A 16,891-nucleotide genomic window follows, 5' to 3' on the forward strand; every position below is an offset into this window, starting at 1 on the left:
AGGACGGCCAGGAAGACTAAATGAGATAGAGAGGACAAAGTTAAGGTCCATGGCCCTGGTTATGGATTGTTGTGGCCTCTTTACCACAGTGAGCCCTTGAGTTGAACAAAAGGACCTGCTTGGGGACAGAATGTCAAGAGCAGAAATGGGAGGTGAGAACAGTCAGAGGAAGGTAAAGCACGTGTTTAAAAATATTAAGCAAAGACATTGTGGGAAACTCGACATCAGCTCTTCAGTGCTACTCAAGCCCAGAAGGTCAGATGTGCTGTGTGGGTGTGAGCCGTGACAGCCTCAGACTCTCTCACACCCGTTTCCTGGCCAGACCCTGTGCTCCTCCTTGTGGGCTGGGCTCGCGGTGTCTCATGCTCCTGTCTTTGGAGTGGTGTTTCTCTTAAGAAGCCTGCATTTCAAGTAGGAGGGAGGATGTCGCTCCTGCTCCTGAGTCTGGGGCTCAGCTAAGCTGGGAGGGAGGCCGGCCTCACGGCGCCTGGAGGTGAGGTGTCAGTATCTGGTGCTATTCGTTCATTCTTTAGCGAATGGTGTTCAGCTCTGTGATGCGTCCCCTGCTGTTATTACACGTTGGTGGAACTGCCGTTGGGGATCATGGAATCCTGTTTAAAGGTCTGTGGTTTGGTGAGAAAGGCCTGAGCTTTTTGGGTCAATGCTTAAGTGGAAGCATCTGGGTTTGGATGTGCCAAATGAGGCTGGTGGAGGAGCAGTGACATGTGACAGGAGCTGGCCGGGTTTTAAATGGAAGGTCCAAAAAGCAAAAGGACTCCTTCCAGCAGGTTCGGTAGAGCTGGGTTCCAGCACAAGTGTTCTTAGGGATCTTTTGGAACTTGTCCAACAGGGAGTGGCTGGAAATGCCCAGTGCGCACGACTCACTAACCTGCCACAGCGGGTAAAAGATGCTAAGCAAGAAATATTGCATTCGTCCCCTGCCACCACCCAGCACTGCCAGCCTGCACCTGGGCTCAGGGCCCTTTCAGCAGTTCTGATGGATCGCGGCCCTTCTGGTCTCAGCTGAACTGGCTGACTAATCAGAACGGCCTGATCCGGGATGTTTAGGTGGGAATGAGAAGCCTTGTGTGTGAAAAATATTTTGAAGCCAAAGCTTTAAACAAATGTTTATTATTAGGAGTTACTGATGTTGTGATTAGACAGGGACAAGTTAAGCGTGCTTGTTCCCCTTCCGTGGCTTTCTTTTATTTTCTCCTGTGCAGTTTTTCTTAGGCTACTTAAGCTTCTATTCAGTGACAAAAGAAAGAGAAAAAGAAGAGGCTCCACCTCTTCGCTGTTATTCAACTCAGGTATTCACTAAAGGCACTCAGCAGTTCTGATAGCAGCTTTCTCAGCATCTTGGGCCCTCTGTCCTGCTAGGACTCTCCATGGTCGTGAAAGGATGTCTCTCTGTGTCTGGCCCCTCTGACCCGATGACAGGTAATGCCTGTGGTCTTGTCCTTCAGTCCTGAGACAAAGTCAGTGTCTGTGGGCCCTGCCATTGCTCTCAGGCCAGGTGTGCTGCTTCTCTTCAGCCCTGGGAGCCTCTCAGCTTCTAGTTTAGACCAGTGGCCTCATTATTTCTTCCATTTTCTCCCTTCTGGAATGGGAATGTCTATCATGTGTCTGTCCCATTGTAGATAGGTGGTTCTTTTCATCCATTCAACATACCTGAGCTGACAGCCTGCTCTGTGCCAGGTCCTGGGCTAAGCTCTGGGCTCAGAGAAGTGGCCCTGCCCATGAGGAGCTTACCACTCAGACAAAGGAGTCACCCACATCAGTGGCCAGTGCTCTAGAGAGTTCTGGGTGCTGCAGGAGAAGTCTGTCATGGAAGGGGGGCAGTCACTTCCATCTGGGAGCTGGGAGAGGATCCCTGGAATCATGATGCTGGAATTGAGGAGTGGGAATTGAGCAGGTGGAGTGGAGGTTTGGGCTAAAATATTGCATACTGAGCTAGGCTTAGAATAAAATCAAGTGATGTGCAAATAGCTTGGCTGTTGCATCTAATGGTTGGTGCTCAGGGTGGGGCCAGATTGGGTGAGGGAACTGTAACTGCCATGGTTATGAACTCTCACCAGTTATGTACAAAGGACTTCTACGTACACTGTCTCATTGAATGCCCACAATCCCACAATGTGTGTATCTTCCCCTACATTTTATAAATGGGGAAAATGAAGCTCAGCGATGCTAAGGAACTTGTCCAGGGGCATAGCCCATGCTGGGAAGAATGTGGATCCAAATGGCAGGCCTGACTACAGAGTATACAGTCTTGAGTGTTTCGTCGGCCCTTAACTTCCTCTCTGGGTCGTTTCTTGGGTGACAGGAAGCTGGTGAAGGGTTGGACAAGTACTGGGGTGCCTTGATGAGATTTGTGAAATAGACCTGTGGTCCTGGCAGCAGTGTGAGGATGAGGGGTGTGTGTGGGTGTGAAGCTGCAGGCAGGAAAACCAGCTCAGAAGCCACTGCAGTCACTCTGATGGGCCTGAAGCAGGACAGTTTAAGATGAGGGGACAGATCTGAGAGGGGGTGAGGACCGAGACTTTACTGGACATGGTGACCAATTGGATGTGGGTGAGAGAAGGGAAGGCCTGGATGACTCCCAGGTTTCTGGCTTGGGAACTGTGGTGGCATCACTGATGCGGAATAGAGAGCAGTTTGGGGGGACCATCTGTTGGGGTGCTGAATGTGAGGACATGGAGAGGGAGGTGGATGTTAGGTGTGTGGGGGTAATAGGGCACCCCCTGCTGCCACCTCCCCTGCCCAGCGCCCACTGTTTCAAGCTTTAGTTTCCCACTGACAATGGATAGTTTTATTTTACCGGTTAATCTGTAAAAGTTTCTTCACGGCTTTCAGAATGGATGCCCTCAGGCTCTCAGACACAGGGAAGGGTTGCAGGAGTTTTCTGCAAGTTTAAAGAGATACAGAGACTACAGGTAGGTGGGCAGGATCAAGTACGGCTTCCTGGAAGAACTGCCTTGAAGAGAAGATGGGAATTTAGCAGGGAAAGCTGCTGGTGTGGGCAAAATGCAGAGAAGCAACTGGTTCAGTCAAGTAACTAACAGAATCTGTCCACTGATGATAAGACATTTGGGATGGGGCAGAGGTTTGCCAGAGGGTTTGATGGAAGTTAAAGTTGGAACCGAGTAGATTGAGTCCATCCGGTAAAAGGCATGAACTCTACCCTGAGACTTTCCAAGCAGAAGAGTACCAGTCGGGGAGCTGTGTTTGCATTCATTCTGACTTCAGTTGGGCCTCTGTGCTTGATTAGCTAGCTCTCCAGGTGATTCTGATACACACCAAGGTGTGAGGACCATTGAGTCAGGCTAATCTTTACTGCAGGGTGAATGGAGAGGGCTGCCTGGAGGTGGGGCTACCGGTTAGGAGGCTGCTGCAGTCTGTCGGATGAGGTAACGCAGGGACAGGTGAGACTGTGGGAGCAGATGAAGTCACCATCAGCGAGTGTGAAGAGAAGACAGTCTCTGGTCTGACTCAGCAGCACTTGGCACCCCTGGTTGCGTCCTCCGTCCTGAACCCCTCAGTCGTTTCTAGGGCACCACCTTCTCAGTTCTCCTGGCTGCTGCTTCTCAGTCTCGTTTGTCGGTTCTTCTCCCTGACAGCTGCATGTTGGAGTATTCTAAAGAGTCCTGGGGCCTCTTGCGTTTTTTTGGTCTGTACTACTTAAATTGCTTCCTGCAGTTATTTAGTTGTTTTAAATACCATCTTTATGCAGAAGGCTCCCAAACTGTTATCTTCTAGCCTAGACCTCTCTCTCTGAACGTCAGACTCGGATTTCCAAATGCCTACTCAGCATGTCTTCCTAGGTGTCCCTAGATATCTTAAACTAAACATTTCCAAAACCAGTCTCCTGATTTCATCACCCCAACCCCCAGCCCACATTCTTGCTCCTGCGGTCCTCCCCACTCTCCCAGATAGAGGCTGAGGGTGAAAACCACGCAGCCGTGTTTGACTCCTCTCTCGTATGTACATGTCCAATCTATCAGTATAGCTTACTGGTTTTCCCTCGATATATATCAAGGATTAGAACATCTCCCACTGTCATTCTGTTCTGGTCCACACTACCTTCATCTCTTGCCTGGTTTTCCTGTGTTCACTGCTGTGTATACCTCCCTACCCCAACCTTGGGTCCATTTTAAAAGGTAAGTTAGATCTTCAGGCAAATTGCCTAATCTCTTTGCTCATCTGGAAGTGGGGGGGATAATTCCTAAGTGGTGTGTGGGGATTAAGGGAGATAATGTTGGATAAACTTTTTTTTTTTGAGGAAGATTAGCCCTGAGCTAACATCTGCTGCCAGTCCTCCTCTTTTTGCTGAGGAAGGCTGGCCCTGAGCTAACATCCGTGCCCATCTTCCTCTACTTTATATGTGGGATGCCTACCACAGCATGGCTTGACAAGCGGTGCCATGTCTGCACCTGGGATCTGAACCAGTGAACCCCCGGCCACCGAAGCGGAAAGTGTGAACTTAACTGCTGCACAACAGGCCCGCCCCTGGATAAACTCTTAGCTAGCAGCTAACAGATACCTGCCCAAGAAGAGAAAGGGGCACCCATGAATTGAATCTCTACTCTATGCTGGGCGCGCCACACATATGATCTCTGTTAATCTTTTTGATTGTTTTTATTTTTATCACTACTATATATCTACACAATTGAGTCAAATAATTGTGTACCATTTGTTAAAACACCCCACCTACCCATCTCCTGTGTCCTTCCTCAGATTCAGCCACTTAAAATTCTTTTAGTATTTTTTTAATCCATATCGCTGAAAAAAATGCTTGTTCTGCTACTTTATTATTTTTTTTCAGTAGTCCTTATCTAGTGACGTGTGCGTGCCCACTCTGGAAGATGAGGAATCAGCTCTGTTTCCAGTGCTACCCCCACTTCTCACAGGCATTTTTCCATCCCCCATTCTGCCAATACAGTTCCGCTTAGATCAGAGTGTGGTGTTTCATTGTGAGGTCTGTGATGACTCTTTTTGGTTTTGGTGGAGTCCTTTTGTCATTTGCCTGGTTTTCTATTTTCTTATCATTGAATTAAACAAATTCTTCACCAGTTATATAAACCTGTTAAGATGTTCAGATGCATCAGGTGTTGTGTTAATTTCATGTGATGGCAGAACTCTGTCCCAGAGCTCTTGGAAGCGCTCCAACGCGGACCGGCTGCCCTTCTACTCTTGCTGCATAGCTGTTGCCTTGGCATCTCCCTGATGTCCTATCACATTCTCCATGTCCTTGTGGGTTTATGTCTTTCAAAATAAATTCCTCTACTGTAGTTCCAGTGGGTAGCTAAATTAGATGTTTGGATTCAGTATGCTGTATTTACCTGAGGTCTATTTTGTTTACTTTCTCCCATAACAGTTTGATTAGTTTTATACTGATTGTATAGATGATACGATTGAGGCTCAGAGAGGTTAAATAGTCTGAAGACCCACAGTCATTATGCATGCAGCAGAGTCCAGGTTTTAACTCAAGATTGCCTGGCTATAAACCTATGTGCTTTCTTCTTTGTCCTTTAAAAAGAAAGTTGTTATTGGTTGATATGGGATGTGATTGAGAATTTAGGCTCTGCCATCAATTTCCTTTGTCTTTCTCCATCTGTTTTTTTTTTTTTTAAATTCTGGAAATGGCTTCTTGGTCCCAAAGAAGTAAGTTTCCTATATCCTTTTGTGAGGCTGTCTACAAAGCTTAGGGATGGATAGCAAGAGCTATTTCTTAAAATAACCATTTAAGGGCAGCTGTGGTTTATGGGCGACCTGTAAATTATGGGGAAAAGGTTTTGGTTGTTGTGATATGGTGAGACTCTACCACCCATTGGCCGTTTAGGGAAGGGAAAGGTCTGAGATGTTTGGTGATGGTGGGTTCTTGGCTGAGGGTTCCCTCCTGGGCCTTGCCTTCTACTGGGGGACACTGGCCCCCAGCTGGATGCAGCTGCTGAGGCCCAGCTCTGGCACAGGAGACCCTGGAGGAGCAGGGGTGCTGGGGACTCTGATCTGTTCCTCATTCTTTCCTCCGTCCAGAGGGTGAAACTGCCCAAAGCACTTGCAACCCTAAACGTTTTTACTGAGAGAAAAGTAGTTTATAAAGTGGAATGGAAGCTTATAATTGATTATGGGTGGGATAAGTTAAGGCTTACTTGGCCATGACTTATCTTAATCAGTGGTTCCTGCCTACTCCTGCTTTTCCTTTGCTGAACACAAGAGTATGATACAGTATCTAAATCCCTGCTTGCCTCAGAGTGCAGCAGGTGATGGGCAGCTAACTGTGCCTCATTTTCTACTTCAGAACACGTACAGATCCTGCACCCTGATCAAACTTAATGTGCCAAACTGGCCTTTGTGGGGTGCAGTTCATGTTGGCCATGACATCTATCACCAGACACTGTCATCCTGAAACCTGGCTGTTGCTTCTTCATTGACTGGTCTCAACAGCCACGGGGTCATTTTCCCCCTGGCTGGTAGCAAAGAGGAGGGTAAAGTCCTGTATTAGGGGGAGCCCCAGCCTCAGACACTGTCACAGATAGGAAGATGACAGCACCTAGAGAGGCCTGTGGGTGGAGGGAAGGATGAATGATGAGCAGACCACACCTTTTCTTAAACAACATTCCCTGCCTTATCTTTGTAGCGAGAGATGAGCCAGTTTCTTGGTATGAGAGCCTGCCTGCTCATCAAGGTCAAACTGTTACTAGTCTAAGTGTCCAGAGAGAATAAAAATGCTCTCAGCCAATATAACAGCTGTCACTACTGAGCACTTTAAGAGCAGCGGCCTCCTCTGCCTGCTCCTCTCCTTCTTGGGCCGGTGGGCACCCCTCCTTCAAGGCCTCGGGGCCCAGTGCCTATCCTCTGTCCTCCAGGCTGTGTCAGGCCCCTAGGCTGCTGCTCTAGCTCCTCTCTCATAGATCGGGAACATGGTTTCAGTTTCACTCCCACCACCTGCTTCGAGGTTGCCCTGCATTTTGCTTGTCTGGTTGGAGTTTGCCAGGGATTCTGGCTCTTTCCCAGTGGCTTTGGGTTCTTGGATCTTCTGGATGTGCACTCTGGCCTCTTCACCTCACTTCCCTCCAGGAGGCCTCCTGGCACAAGCTTCTGGAGCTTCGTGCACTTAAACCCTACATCCCTGATGAACCCAGGCTCCTGAGGGAGGTGCTGTGTCTCTGTGGGGATGAAGAGACATGGAAGACACTAGACACACTGAATGCTGCCAGAGGACACATTTTCCTCTGAGACCCCACGTTCCTGGAGGACAGGGATTGTCCCATCGTGTGTTACTGACAGGGAGCTCTAACCTCAACAGTGGGGAGGGAAGAAAATGGCTTTAGCTGCCAGAATGGGAATGGTTGGTGACCTCGCAGCTTTCCTGTTCCAATAAGAGTGTCCGTGTTCACAGAGGGAGAGGAAGTGTCACCCCCATGGTATATTTGCTCCTTCTGTACCCCACTGACGCCTCACAGTCACCTTGTAACAGAGGCTGGCAAGGCCCGTTCTTAGCCAGGTGTTCTATCATTGCCTCAGATTCGGCTGGTGTAGAACTGAGCTCACCAGTTGCCCAAAGCAGGTTCCCTACTCCCGAGTGCTCCCAATCTTACCAGCCCCAGGCTCCTGGGTTGTAAATATGATACACCCTTGACTCATATTTCTCTTTATGCCAGCTCCCACGGGTCCACCCAGCTTGCTGTTCGCCAGGTACAAACTCATCACTGGGCAGAGGGCCCATGGGCCATCATTTATGGCCCTTCTGTTGCAGGAGATACAGCCTGGGCAGTCTGGGCTTGGCACCTTCTAACTGCATTCCCACTTTCACCCTGGTGGTAAGGCTCCAGATGGGGCCAGTCTGCAGAAATATGAGATCTTTCTTTCTAAAATCTCTGTTGTGTTTACATCTGAGGCCAGTTGATTTGTTGTGCACTGGTACCCAGACCCCTGAAGTAGTGGGTGTGATTCCCAAGCTCCTCTCATTAATTGCCCTTGTCAGGCTTATGTGAATCCCGTGGAAGGTTTTGACTCATCTGGAGCAGCTGGATGCTCCTGTATAATCTTGTCAACCAATCCTGCCCTTACATGCTTCTCTCCCTTTCCTGCACCGCCCCCACTGCTTGGAATAGCCTTCTCCCCTTATCTCCTGAGAAAGCTCCTACTCATCCTTCAAGACCCAAGGAAACTGCATACCTGCCTCTTTCAGCACACCTCACCCTGTGTCATAATTGTTTGTTCATACTTCTGTCTTCTGCACTGGACTGTGTGGTCCATGGGGCAGGGACTAGGTCTGATTTATCAATATCCCCCCAGGGCCCAGTACAGCAGGGTTCAGGGAATGTTGGCTTTATGGATTCATCATTTTATTCACAAGTGTTTCCTCATAAGCTTCCTTTTGCCAGGCACCCTGCTAGGTCCTGGAGACACAGGGATAAACAAGGCAGACAGGGCCCCCTGCCTCCATGGAGAGGGTTAGCAAGGCCAGTTAGCAGGAAACAAATATATGGATGAGAGACATTGGAATTGCTGTGCTGTGAAGGACCTGCTTTAGATGAGGGTGTGCAAGGAAGGCCTCTCTGAGAAGATACTTTGCAGGTGAGACTTGAATGATGAGAATAAATCAGTCATACAGAGACCTGGGGAAGTGAGCTCAGGGCGGAGGGGATGGCAGGTGTAAACTTGCAGAGGAGGAAAGGGTCCCTCTGTGCTGGGGGGCGGACAGGGGACCAGTGCTGCTGACGCATGAGGAGCAGTGGGGAGGGCCATGTGGGCTTGGCCTAGCCTGATCCTACTGCACCTCTTTCGTGGGTTATGATAAGGAGTTTGGAAATTTTCCTGGGAGTGATGGGAAGTCCTCAGAGGGAAGTATTCCCAGCTTTTAAGATCCCAGGTGGCTGAACAGGTGTGAATGTGCTGAATATGGCCCTGCTCGGCTCCCTCCCCCTTTCCTGCCACCTCTTCTTTCGTCTCCAGCAGGCTTGCTTCCGTTTAGACCCCAAGATTTGTATTGCTCCCCTCGTTTGCTCCGCAGCCGTCTGGGCTGCCCACCTCACTGCTGAGCAGCTCTGTTCCCCGTTGTCACCTTGCCTGGCTCCTGCCACAGTCCTGACGTGCCAGTGAGGCTCCCACCCATCCGCAAGCTCTGTTCTCATGCCCCTGAGCTGATTGTGCAATGGCTCTCGGCCTGCTGAGGCTCAGTGCCCTTTCCTGGCCCTTCCTCGGCCTTTGCACCTGTGAGTCCCTGCCCTCCCCCTCCTCAGTTGCTTAACTCAGTTGCTTATCTCTTTGCGTGCCTGCCTCCTCCAGGGGAGCCAACCTCCTGGGCTTAGCTGGGTTCACTCTCCTGAGCCTACCCCATTTTAAAGTCTCTCATCCAGTGAGCTCTCTTGGCACAAATGCATCCTGAGATTATCTCCTCACTTACAAACAGAAATAGCTAACATATATTGAGCTCTTACTATGTGCAAGAGAATGTACTGAGCATTTTCTACAAAATATTAATTACTCATTTGGTCATGACATCAACCCTGTGAGTTAGGCTCTCTTACTGTCCCCATTCTACAGATGGGGAAACTGAGGCTCAGCTCACACAGTAAACGGCAGAGCTGGGTTTGAACCTGGCCTATTTAACTGCTACTGTCTGATACAGTCCAGTGGCGTTCTTTATTGTCCTAAGATCCTTATCTACAGCATCTCCAAAGCCACTTTTCTGTGGCTGATCACTTTCCTCTCTTCGCTCTGAAGGTGCAAATTCACAGGGAAAATGAGCCGAGAGCCTCAGGACCTTATTTCCTGACCTGTGCTATTCTTGCTTGTGGGAGCTGGGCCTCTGTTCTCCGCAGCACCTATGCCCATTGGGCACTCGCATAGGTGTTGCTGAATGAGTGTAGACGTGAGTTAAGTCTTTTAGGATTACAAGTCCTGTTGTAAGTCCTCCCTGCCACCCAGGGAGGGGGTGGGAAGCAAGAAACTTGAGAAGAGGCTACAGGATGACAGTTTAGCTTAAAGACCTTTCTTAGAAGCAGAGTTGTCCCGAAATGGAACTAATTGCCGTCTCTCCGAGCAGAGGGGAGATTCAGCATGAGTGGCTGGACTCTGTATCCTGGGAGAAGTTTTCCAGGCTAATAAGGTAGGATTCTGCACCTTGAATGGTGCTGGGTAGAGTAGAACTAAAATAATAAGAGACAGTGCTCCTGGTTCCTGGGACAGTACTTGCCCTGCGACAGTGTGCCCACAGCCTTCCTAGGCCAGGCACATTTGACCATTTGAGAAGTAGAAGTGGCAGTTGAGGCCTCTCAGCCTGGATCTCAGCCCAGGGAAAGTGTTGCAGATGTGGGACAAATGCAGATATAAGACAGTTAAATGTGTGCTGGACCATCCTGATCCCCACTGCTGCACAGCACACCCTGATAGAGTCCTCGTTGGCGGTGCTGCTTCCCCCACATGACATGTAGGGGAGGCTTCCCCAATGGTGGCTGGAGCTTCTGGAGCCTGGGACTATAATGATGACAAGGAGTGGCATTTGCCGTCTTGCTGCTACAGGTCACTCTGGAGAGCCCTAGTGGCTTCTAATTACAGAAGTGAATGGAATCATGTACTAAAGATTTGTGGAAAAAGAGCACTCATGCCAGGAGGGAGAGGCCAGAGATGGCAGAAACCACAGGCTGGCTACTAGGATTCTTAGGAGAATGCGCTGTATGATGATGGAATAAGAGGGTTTTGCGGTCTTGTGTGCATAATGTGGAACTCTCTGTAATTTTTCCTTTGTTCTGTATCTGAATTTTCAGTAGGAGAAGGAGGAGACTGAACAGGCAAAAGGAGTCATGGCTTCTGATGCTAGTCATGCGCTGGAAGCTGCCCTGGAACAGATGGACGGGATCATTGCAGGTATGGTCAGGGAATCCGAATGACTGACGCCTCGTCCTCCACACTTGAGAAACTGTTTTCTCTCATTTGCCTTTTCTTTCTTAGCACAGAGAGAAGCTCCTCGTTAGACTTATTTTATTGTGCATGCCATCTCTTTTTTAAGAGAACAAACTTGTAGAATCTTTCATGTCTAGCATGAGTTTAGGTCTCCGTTGAGACGGTGTGGATGTCCCCTATGTTAGCATGTCTGTAGCTGTGTTGCAGTTTGGATCCTGGCTGCCTGGCAATTTGGGTGCAGTGAGATTGATTTTACTGTAAGTTTTTCAGAGCTCATCATGGCTGATCACAGTCGAGTTGAAACTTGAAGTCTAGCAGACTTTGCCACCTGGTGCAGGTGTCAGCTCACTTCCCCAGGTGGGCTCCGGTGCGTTTGGGAATCAGGAGGCAGTTTTGTATTAATTCAACTCATCACCTAAAGAATGTTCTTTTTGCCATATTGTTTTGCATCCATCTCAACTGTTTGGCTTCATGTTTGCATTAGCCAGTTAGGAACATTCTCTAGAAAAGATCCAGCAAAACTGGTTAATTGGAAAAGACTGCCAGTGGGCAGTTCTTGCTGATTAACTCCTTGATGGGAGCAACTGTAGCCAGGATTGGTTAGAACAAACCTGGCATTGAAAATCTTTCCCAAAGGACACAGGTCTTTCTGTCCTTACCTGACACAGGTCAGTGGCCTTATTTGCTGACTCGTGTGTGTTTTCGGGACTTTGCCTTCATTGTGTGGAGCTACACCTGGAGGAGGAAGGTTTGGGCCAAGTGCGGCCAGAACCCCAGACGTGCATGGTGTACCCGATGCTACCTCTTATCAGGCATTTGCTTTTCCTGCCATCCTGCAGAATACATCTGACTCACTGAGGGTTCTGGGTGTTCGCATCTGTGGTTGGGGAAGTTGTCTGTGTGTTGAAGCTTCTTCATGTTATTGGTGGCATTATAACATGTTGTAGCTGTCATCCGTCAGGCTCTTAATTTCTCAGTGGACGGAAGGGAACTCTGGAGCCTTGACTAATGTCTCGCTTTTCAGAAGCTCCATAGATTGGGATGTCCTTATTGAGAGGAAACAGTCAAGAGCATGGATTTCCAGCAATCTTTTTAGAAGCTCCCAGGGGCTCATGTGCATCAAGATCAGAGCCACAGGGTCAAGACTCTTAGACTGGCTCAGCTCATCAGCACTTCTGAGTCCCCAGCCAAGGAGCAATGTGGAGACTCTGAGAGAGCCCCTGGCAGAGCACAGAGCTCTTGGATGGCTGTGAGGGATGAATGAGACACCTCCTAAAGAAGGCAGCCTTGTGCAGGGTCAGTCCTTCTGCCTGCCTCCTAATTTCTCTACACAGGCATTCCTAAAATGATGCTTCTGGCAAATCCCCTTTGATTTTGAGAGAGGAATACATGGCTGGATCCTCAGGGCCTTGCCTTGGCCCAGGATCTGCTGTGAGGATCTGTGATGGATTTAGAGGGAGGGGCCCTGGATGTGGGTGTGTGGAAGCCAGGGGACTCATCCTTCTACCTTTCCAGCACAAAATTCTTCCTCCTTCTTCCATTTTCTTAGTCCTCCATCCTGGCAGGTTCTTTCTGGAAGGGCTCCCTGGGCTGGTCTGTCTGGAACAGGTGCAAGAGTTTTGTAAAGAGGCAGTCTAAGACATTCCAAGGCATTCTTTGCATATTGGTCGGGAGGAGCACCAGTCAGACTGCATGGGTCAAATCTGAGTTCTACAACAAGTTTTTTGCATGATCTGGGCCTCAGTTTCCTCATATTTCAAATGGGAATAATAATAGTACTCTCCTTAGAGGGTTGCTGTGCTTATACTTATAAGGTGCTGAGTACGGTGCTCGCATGTAGTAAGCACTATGAAACATTAGCTCTTGATAAATTAATGAGGGACAAAAATCTTTATCATGTTATGTCTTCTCTAGGGACACAATGAAGTTCTTATTTATTCAGGCCCATGTTTCACCCATTTGAGTTTTGTGGCTTTCATGAAAGGCTTGTGCCTGCTCGCTAGACTTGCCCGGGGTCTACAAGATTAAGACATCATATTCCAAGTGGTCTCTGCTCTGCTTTTGCCCCTTATAGAGTATCTTCCAGAGAATAATCCTTAAAACATCCATCAAATCACATCACTCCTCTCCCCAAAACTCTTCTATGGCTTCCCACCTCAGGATAAAATCTGAAGTCTGTGTCACAGCCACCAATGTCCTAAGTGATTCGGCCTTTGGCTGCCTTTATGGCTGCATCTCCTACCACTTTCCTCCTGGCTTGTCTCTCTTCAGCCACATGCACTGGTTGTCTTAGGGCCTTTGTGCTTGCTGTCCCCTCTGCTGGAATGCTGTCCTCCAGATTCACTCAGATCAGATCTCAGCTAAATGTCTCCCTATCAGAGAGGCCTTCCCCGACCCTCTCTAATATAGCATTCCTCCACATTGCTCTCTGTCCTTGTCTCCTGTTTATATTCGTTTATAGAGCACTTATCACCCGCTGACCTACTGCATCCATATTTATCTCTTTGTTTAATCTCTGCCTCCTGCACCAGAATGCAAACTCCATGAGGACAGGGGCTCTGCCGCTCCGTCTCCAGGGTCTCGATTGTCTGCAGCACATAATAGGTGTCTAATAAATATTTGTCACATGTATATTTTATTTACTTTTGTGAATAGGTTCACTTCATGGGTTAGGAGGCAGTTACTGGTTTCTATTCATATCCTCTATGTGGCTGCAGACTGAACTTCATTTATTATTTTCTCTGTGTGTGCCTTTGTTTGGCTTATTCTTTTGGAATAACAAATCACTAATTTTTTTGAAGACTTGGTGGTTGCCATGTCCTGTGAACCATCTCTTAAGTAGTAATTGCCTCACACAGATGTTTGACAGGAGATATTTGACAGATAATTCAACCTTGAGGTTGTTAGTGAGTATCTGGGAGGTGTATGTTCTAGGCTATTCATGATGAAAAGAGTGATAATTATTGAATGCCTTTGAGCAGGACACTTTCCCTCAAGATGATTAATACCATCCTCACTTTTGAGATGGTTGGGCCAAACTGGACCAACGAGTTTAGGAATTTTTATGGTTGTTAATGTGGACTATGGAGTTAGACTGCTGGGGTTTGAATCCCAGCTCAGCCACTTACTGCTGGCTGTGGGATCTTTGGGCAAATTCCTTCACCCCTCTGGGACTCAGTTTCTTCACATATAAGAGAGTGGTGATAATAGTACCTATCTCTTGTTATTGGGAGGATTAAATTAATGCAAATAAGGCACTCAGCCAGTGCTCAATTGGTGTAAGCTATTGTGTGTTTTGTTGATATTAGTATTGACATTATTGTTTTTACCACCAAGGTCATAGTGCTGGTAAATGGCAGAATTAAGATTTGAGTCCAGGGCCATCCAAGTCTCTTCTGGGCTTCTTTCATTCCTGCCTTGTTTTTTTTTTTTTTTTAAAGATTGGCACCTGAGCTAACAACTGTTGCCAATCTTTTTTGTTTTTCCTGCTTTTTCCTCCCCAAATCCCCCCAGTACATAGTTGTATATTTTAGTTGTGGGTCCTTCTAATTGTGGCATGGGGACGCTGTTTCAGCATGTCCTGACAAGCGGTGCCAGGTCTGCACCCAGCATCTGAAACCGGAGCGCGCAAACTTAACCATTCGGGCACGGGCAGGCCTCCTGCCTTGGTTTTATGATGATGTGTAGTAGAGCCCTGGGGGCTCTGTGGGGCTATCTATGGAAGAAACGAGTTCATTGGGAATAGGGTCCAGTTCTGTTCTTGCGCCCTATCCCTTAGCCAGAGTGGCTTTGCTCTCCTTTCTCTTACATGTCCCAAGAAAGGTTTCTTTTGCTTAAAGAGTGCCACAGCTAAAAGAAAGTTTTTTTGTTTTGTTTTTTGAGAAAGATTAGCCCTGAGCTAACATCTGCTGCCAATCCTCCTCTTTTTGCTGAGGAAGGCTGGCCCTGAGCTAACATCCGTGCCCATCTTCCTCTGCTTTATATGGGGGACGCCTGCCACAGCATGGCTTGCCAAGCAGTGCACTGTCCGCGCTCAGGATCCGAACCAGTGAACCCTGGGCTGGCAAAGCGGAACATGCAGACTTAACCACTGTGCCACCAGGCAGCCCCCTAAAAGAAAGTTTGAAAACTGTGGCACCACATCATAATGCCACAGATCCTGCAGAAATTACGTTATTGTGGAACGTTTAAATCGTCCTGTCCTTATTTCTATTCTCTAATTACAGTCACGCACCTCATAACAACGTTTTGGTCAAAGACGGACTGCATATAGGACGATAGTCCCATAGGATAGTATCATATAGCCTAGGTGTGTAGTAGGCTATACCGTTTAGGTTTGTGTAGGTTCACACAACGACAAAATGGCCTAAGGACACATTCCTGTTGTTAAGCGATGTATGACTATAATTTGAAGTCCAACGTTGTCAAGTAGTGCCAACACCACTACCATACTACAGTTGCTTTTGCATCTGTTAAAGTACTCAAATGAGTACCCAAGGACTGTAGTCTCTCACTATGAAAACACAATTACCACTTATTTCAATGGAAGAAATTTTAACGGGCTTCCTGCATGCCCCAAATAGCAACTTTTTATGCAAAAACAACCTGGATTCCTACTAAAACAGACATAAGTCCTTCAATAATGATTATTCATAATCATAACAGTGCATAACAAGCTATTTCCCTTTATTGATTACTCTATAGTATGATAGGCTCCTGTTGACTTTCCAAAACTCTTTCCGTAAAGAGTATCCTTTGGACATGTGACATTAATGTTTGTGTAATTAAACCTTTAATGCAAAAATGTATCCCCCTCCTCCAATCACTGTAAACAGTGTGGACAATACAGGAGATTATCACTCCCATAAGCAAGCAGCCCAGAAATACTCAGAGGGGACATCGTGGTGCCCAAGTGTCAAACATGTGCCTCAGGAGCCTCAGTGTGGTGACTCTCATCTCAAGGTGCTCAGCGGCTCTGGGGTGTGAGAAACAGAAATGCCATGTAGGACCATTACATGAAACTCCTTGTAAAGTTGAATTCTTGAAACCTGAGTGGGTGTATCCCAGGTGTGACTGTACTTGACTGGAACCCTAGAATTTTATGCTAGAAAGTTGGGAAGAAGTGATTGTTAAAAACCTCAGGATCCTTGTAAAAAATGATTGTTTCTGGTACAAAAGACCATTGTAGCTTCCAGTAGGATATTAACCTTTGATCTGGTCTTTCTCCTGGTTAACCCCTGTGATGCAGCCTACAAATAATACCATAATTGAATTATATTGTTGACAATTGAAATTGAACTATGCATTGCCTAATTACATCTCTCTGAATGACCCAGAGCAACTGCCACATACGCTAATTTTGTATAGGCCTTGATTTGTGGGCTGCGCTGTGAGGCCACTCCTGTAATAGGACCAGAGAACCCCCTGGTCACAACACAGCAGGCCACTTATTCTTCCTTCTTTGCTGTGGCAGGAGGTTACTTCTGTGGTTATCTGCAAGCTGTACCCATCAATGAGAAATAGTTAAAAGGAGTCTGTTTTAAGACAGTTAAAAAAGAGGTTGCTCTGTCTAGGCCTTTCTGCCAACTTTGATTAATGTCTGGGATTTCTTTTTTTTTTTTTTTAAAGATTTAAAGATTGGGGGCAGAGAAAGTTCTAGTCAAGACTGAGATGATTCACCTTGGCCTATGAATGATTTCAGCTGTGACGTTAAAGGCTGGTGATGAGTCCATGCTCTGAACAGTTAATTGGTCTTGTTCACGCCCTCTCTGAGGGGTGTGAGCATATAGCAGTCATCAGTAACGAAGTGGCAGAACCTTAACTTGCCTGTTTCCTGTTCAGGATTCAGGTTGAAAGTTCCCTGCTATGACTTTGGCCCGAAGAGAGTGAGAGTGGAAGTTTGGAGGTGTCTAGTAGGTTTGAGATGTCAGACTGCCCTTTGTGTAAAGAGGTCGAAGTGGCCCATGGTGGCAAGCATTGTTCA

General features: G+C 47.5%; 1 protein-coding gene across 28 annotated transcripts in view; it reads left to right on the forward strand.

Annotated features, from left to right (window-relative positions):
* The window catches only part of PPFIBP2 (PPFIA binding protein 2), a 147,587-nt gene that overhangs the window by 21,051 nt on the left and 109,645 nt on the right, over positions 1-16,891 (forward strand). For 16 of the 28 annotated variants that reach the window (XR_011495869.1, XR_011495870.1, XM_070490964.1 and 13 more), the window contains exon 2: positions 10,776-10,872. Coding sequence is in view for 26 of the 28 variants with exons in the window: in XM_070490964.1 (XP_070347065.1) it covers positions 10,776-10,872 (97 nt within the window). In the remaining 2 variants the exon portion in view is untranslated. Of the gene's footprint in view, positions 1-376; positions 494-10,051; positions 10,115-10,772; positions 10,873-16,891 lie in introns of those variants that run through there. The other 12 variants (XM_070490979.1, XM_070490974.1, XM_070490977.1 and 9 more) reach the window with 5 other exon arrangements.

The sequence above is a fragment of the Equus asinus genome, chromosome 20 (assembly GCF_041296235.1).
Source record: "Equus asinus isolate D_3611 breed Donkey chromosome 20, EquAss-T2T_v2, whole genome shotgun sequence".
Classification (NCBI taxonomy): domain Eukaryota; kingdom Metazoa; phylum Chordata; class Mammalia; order Perissodactyla; family Equidae; genus Equus; species Equus asinus.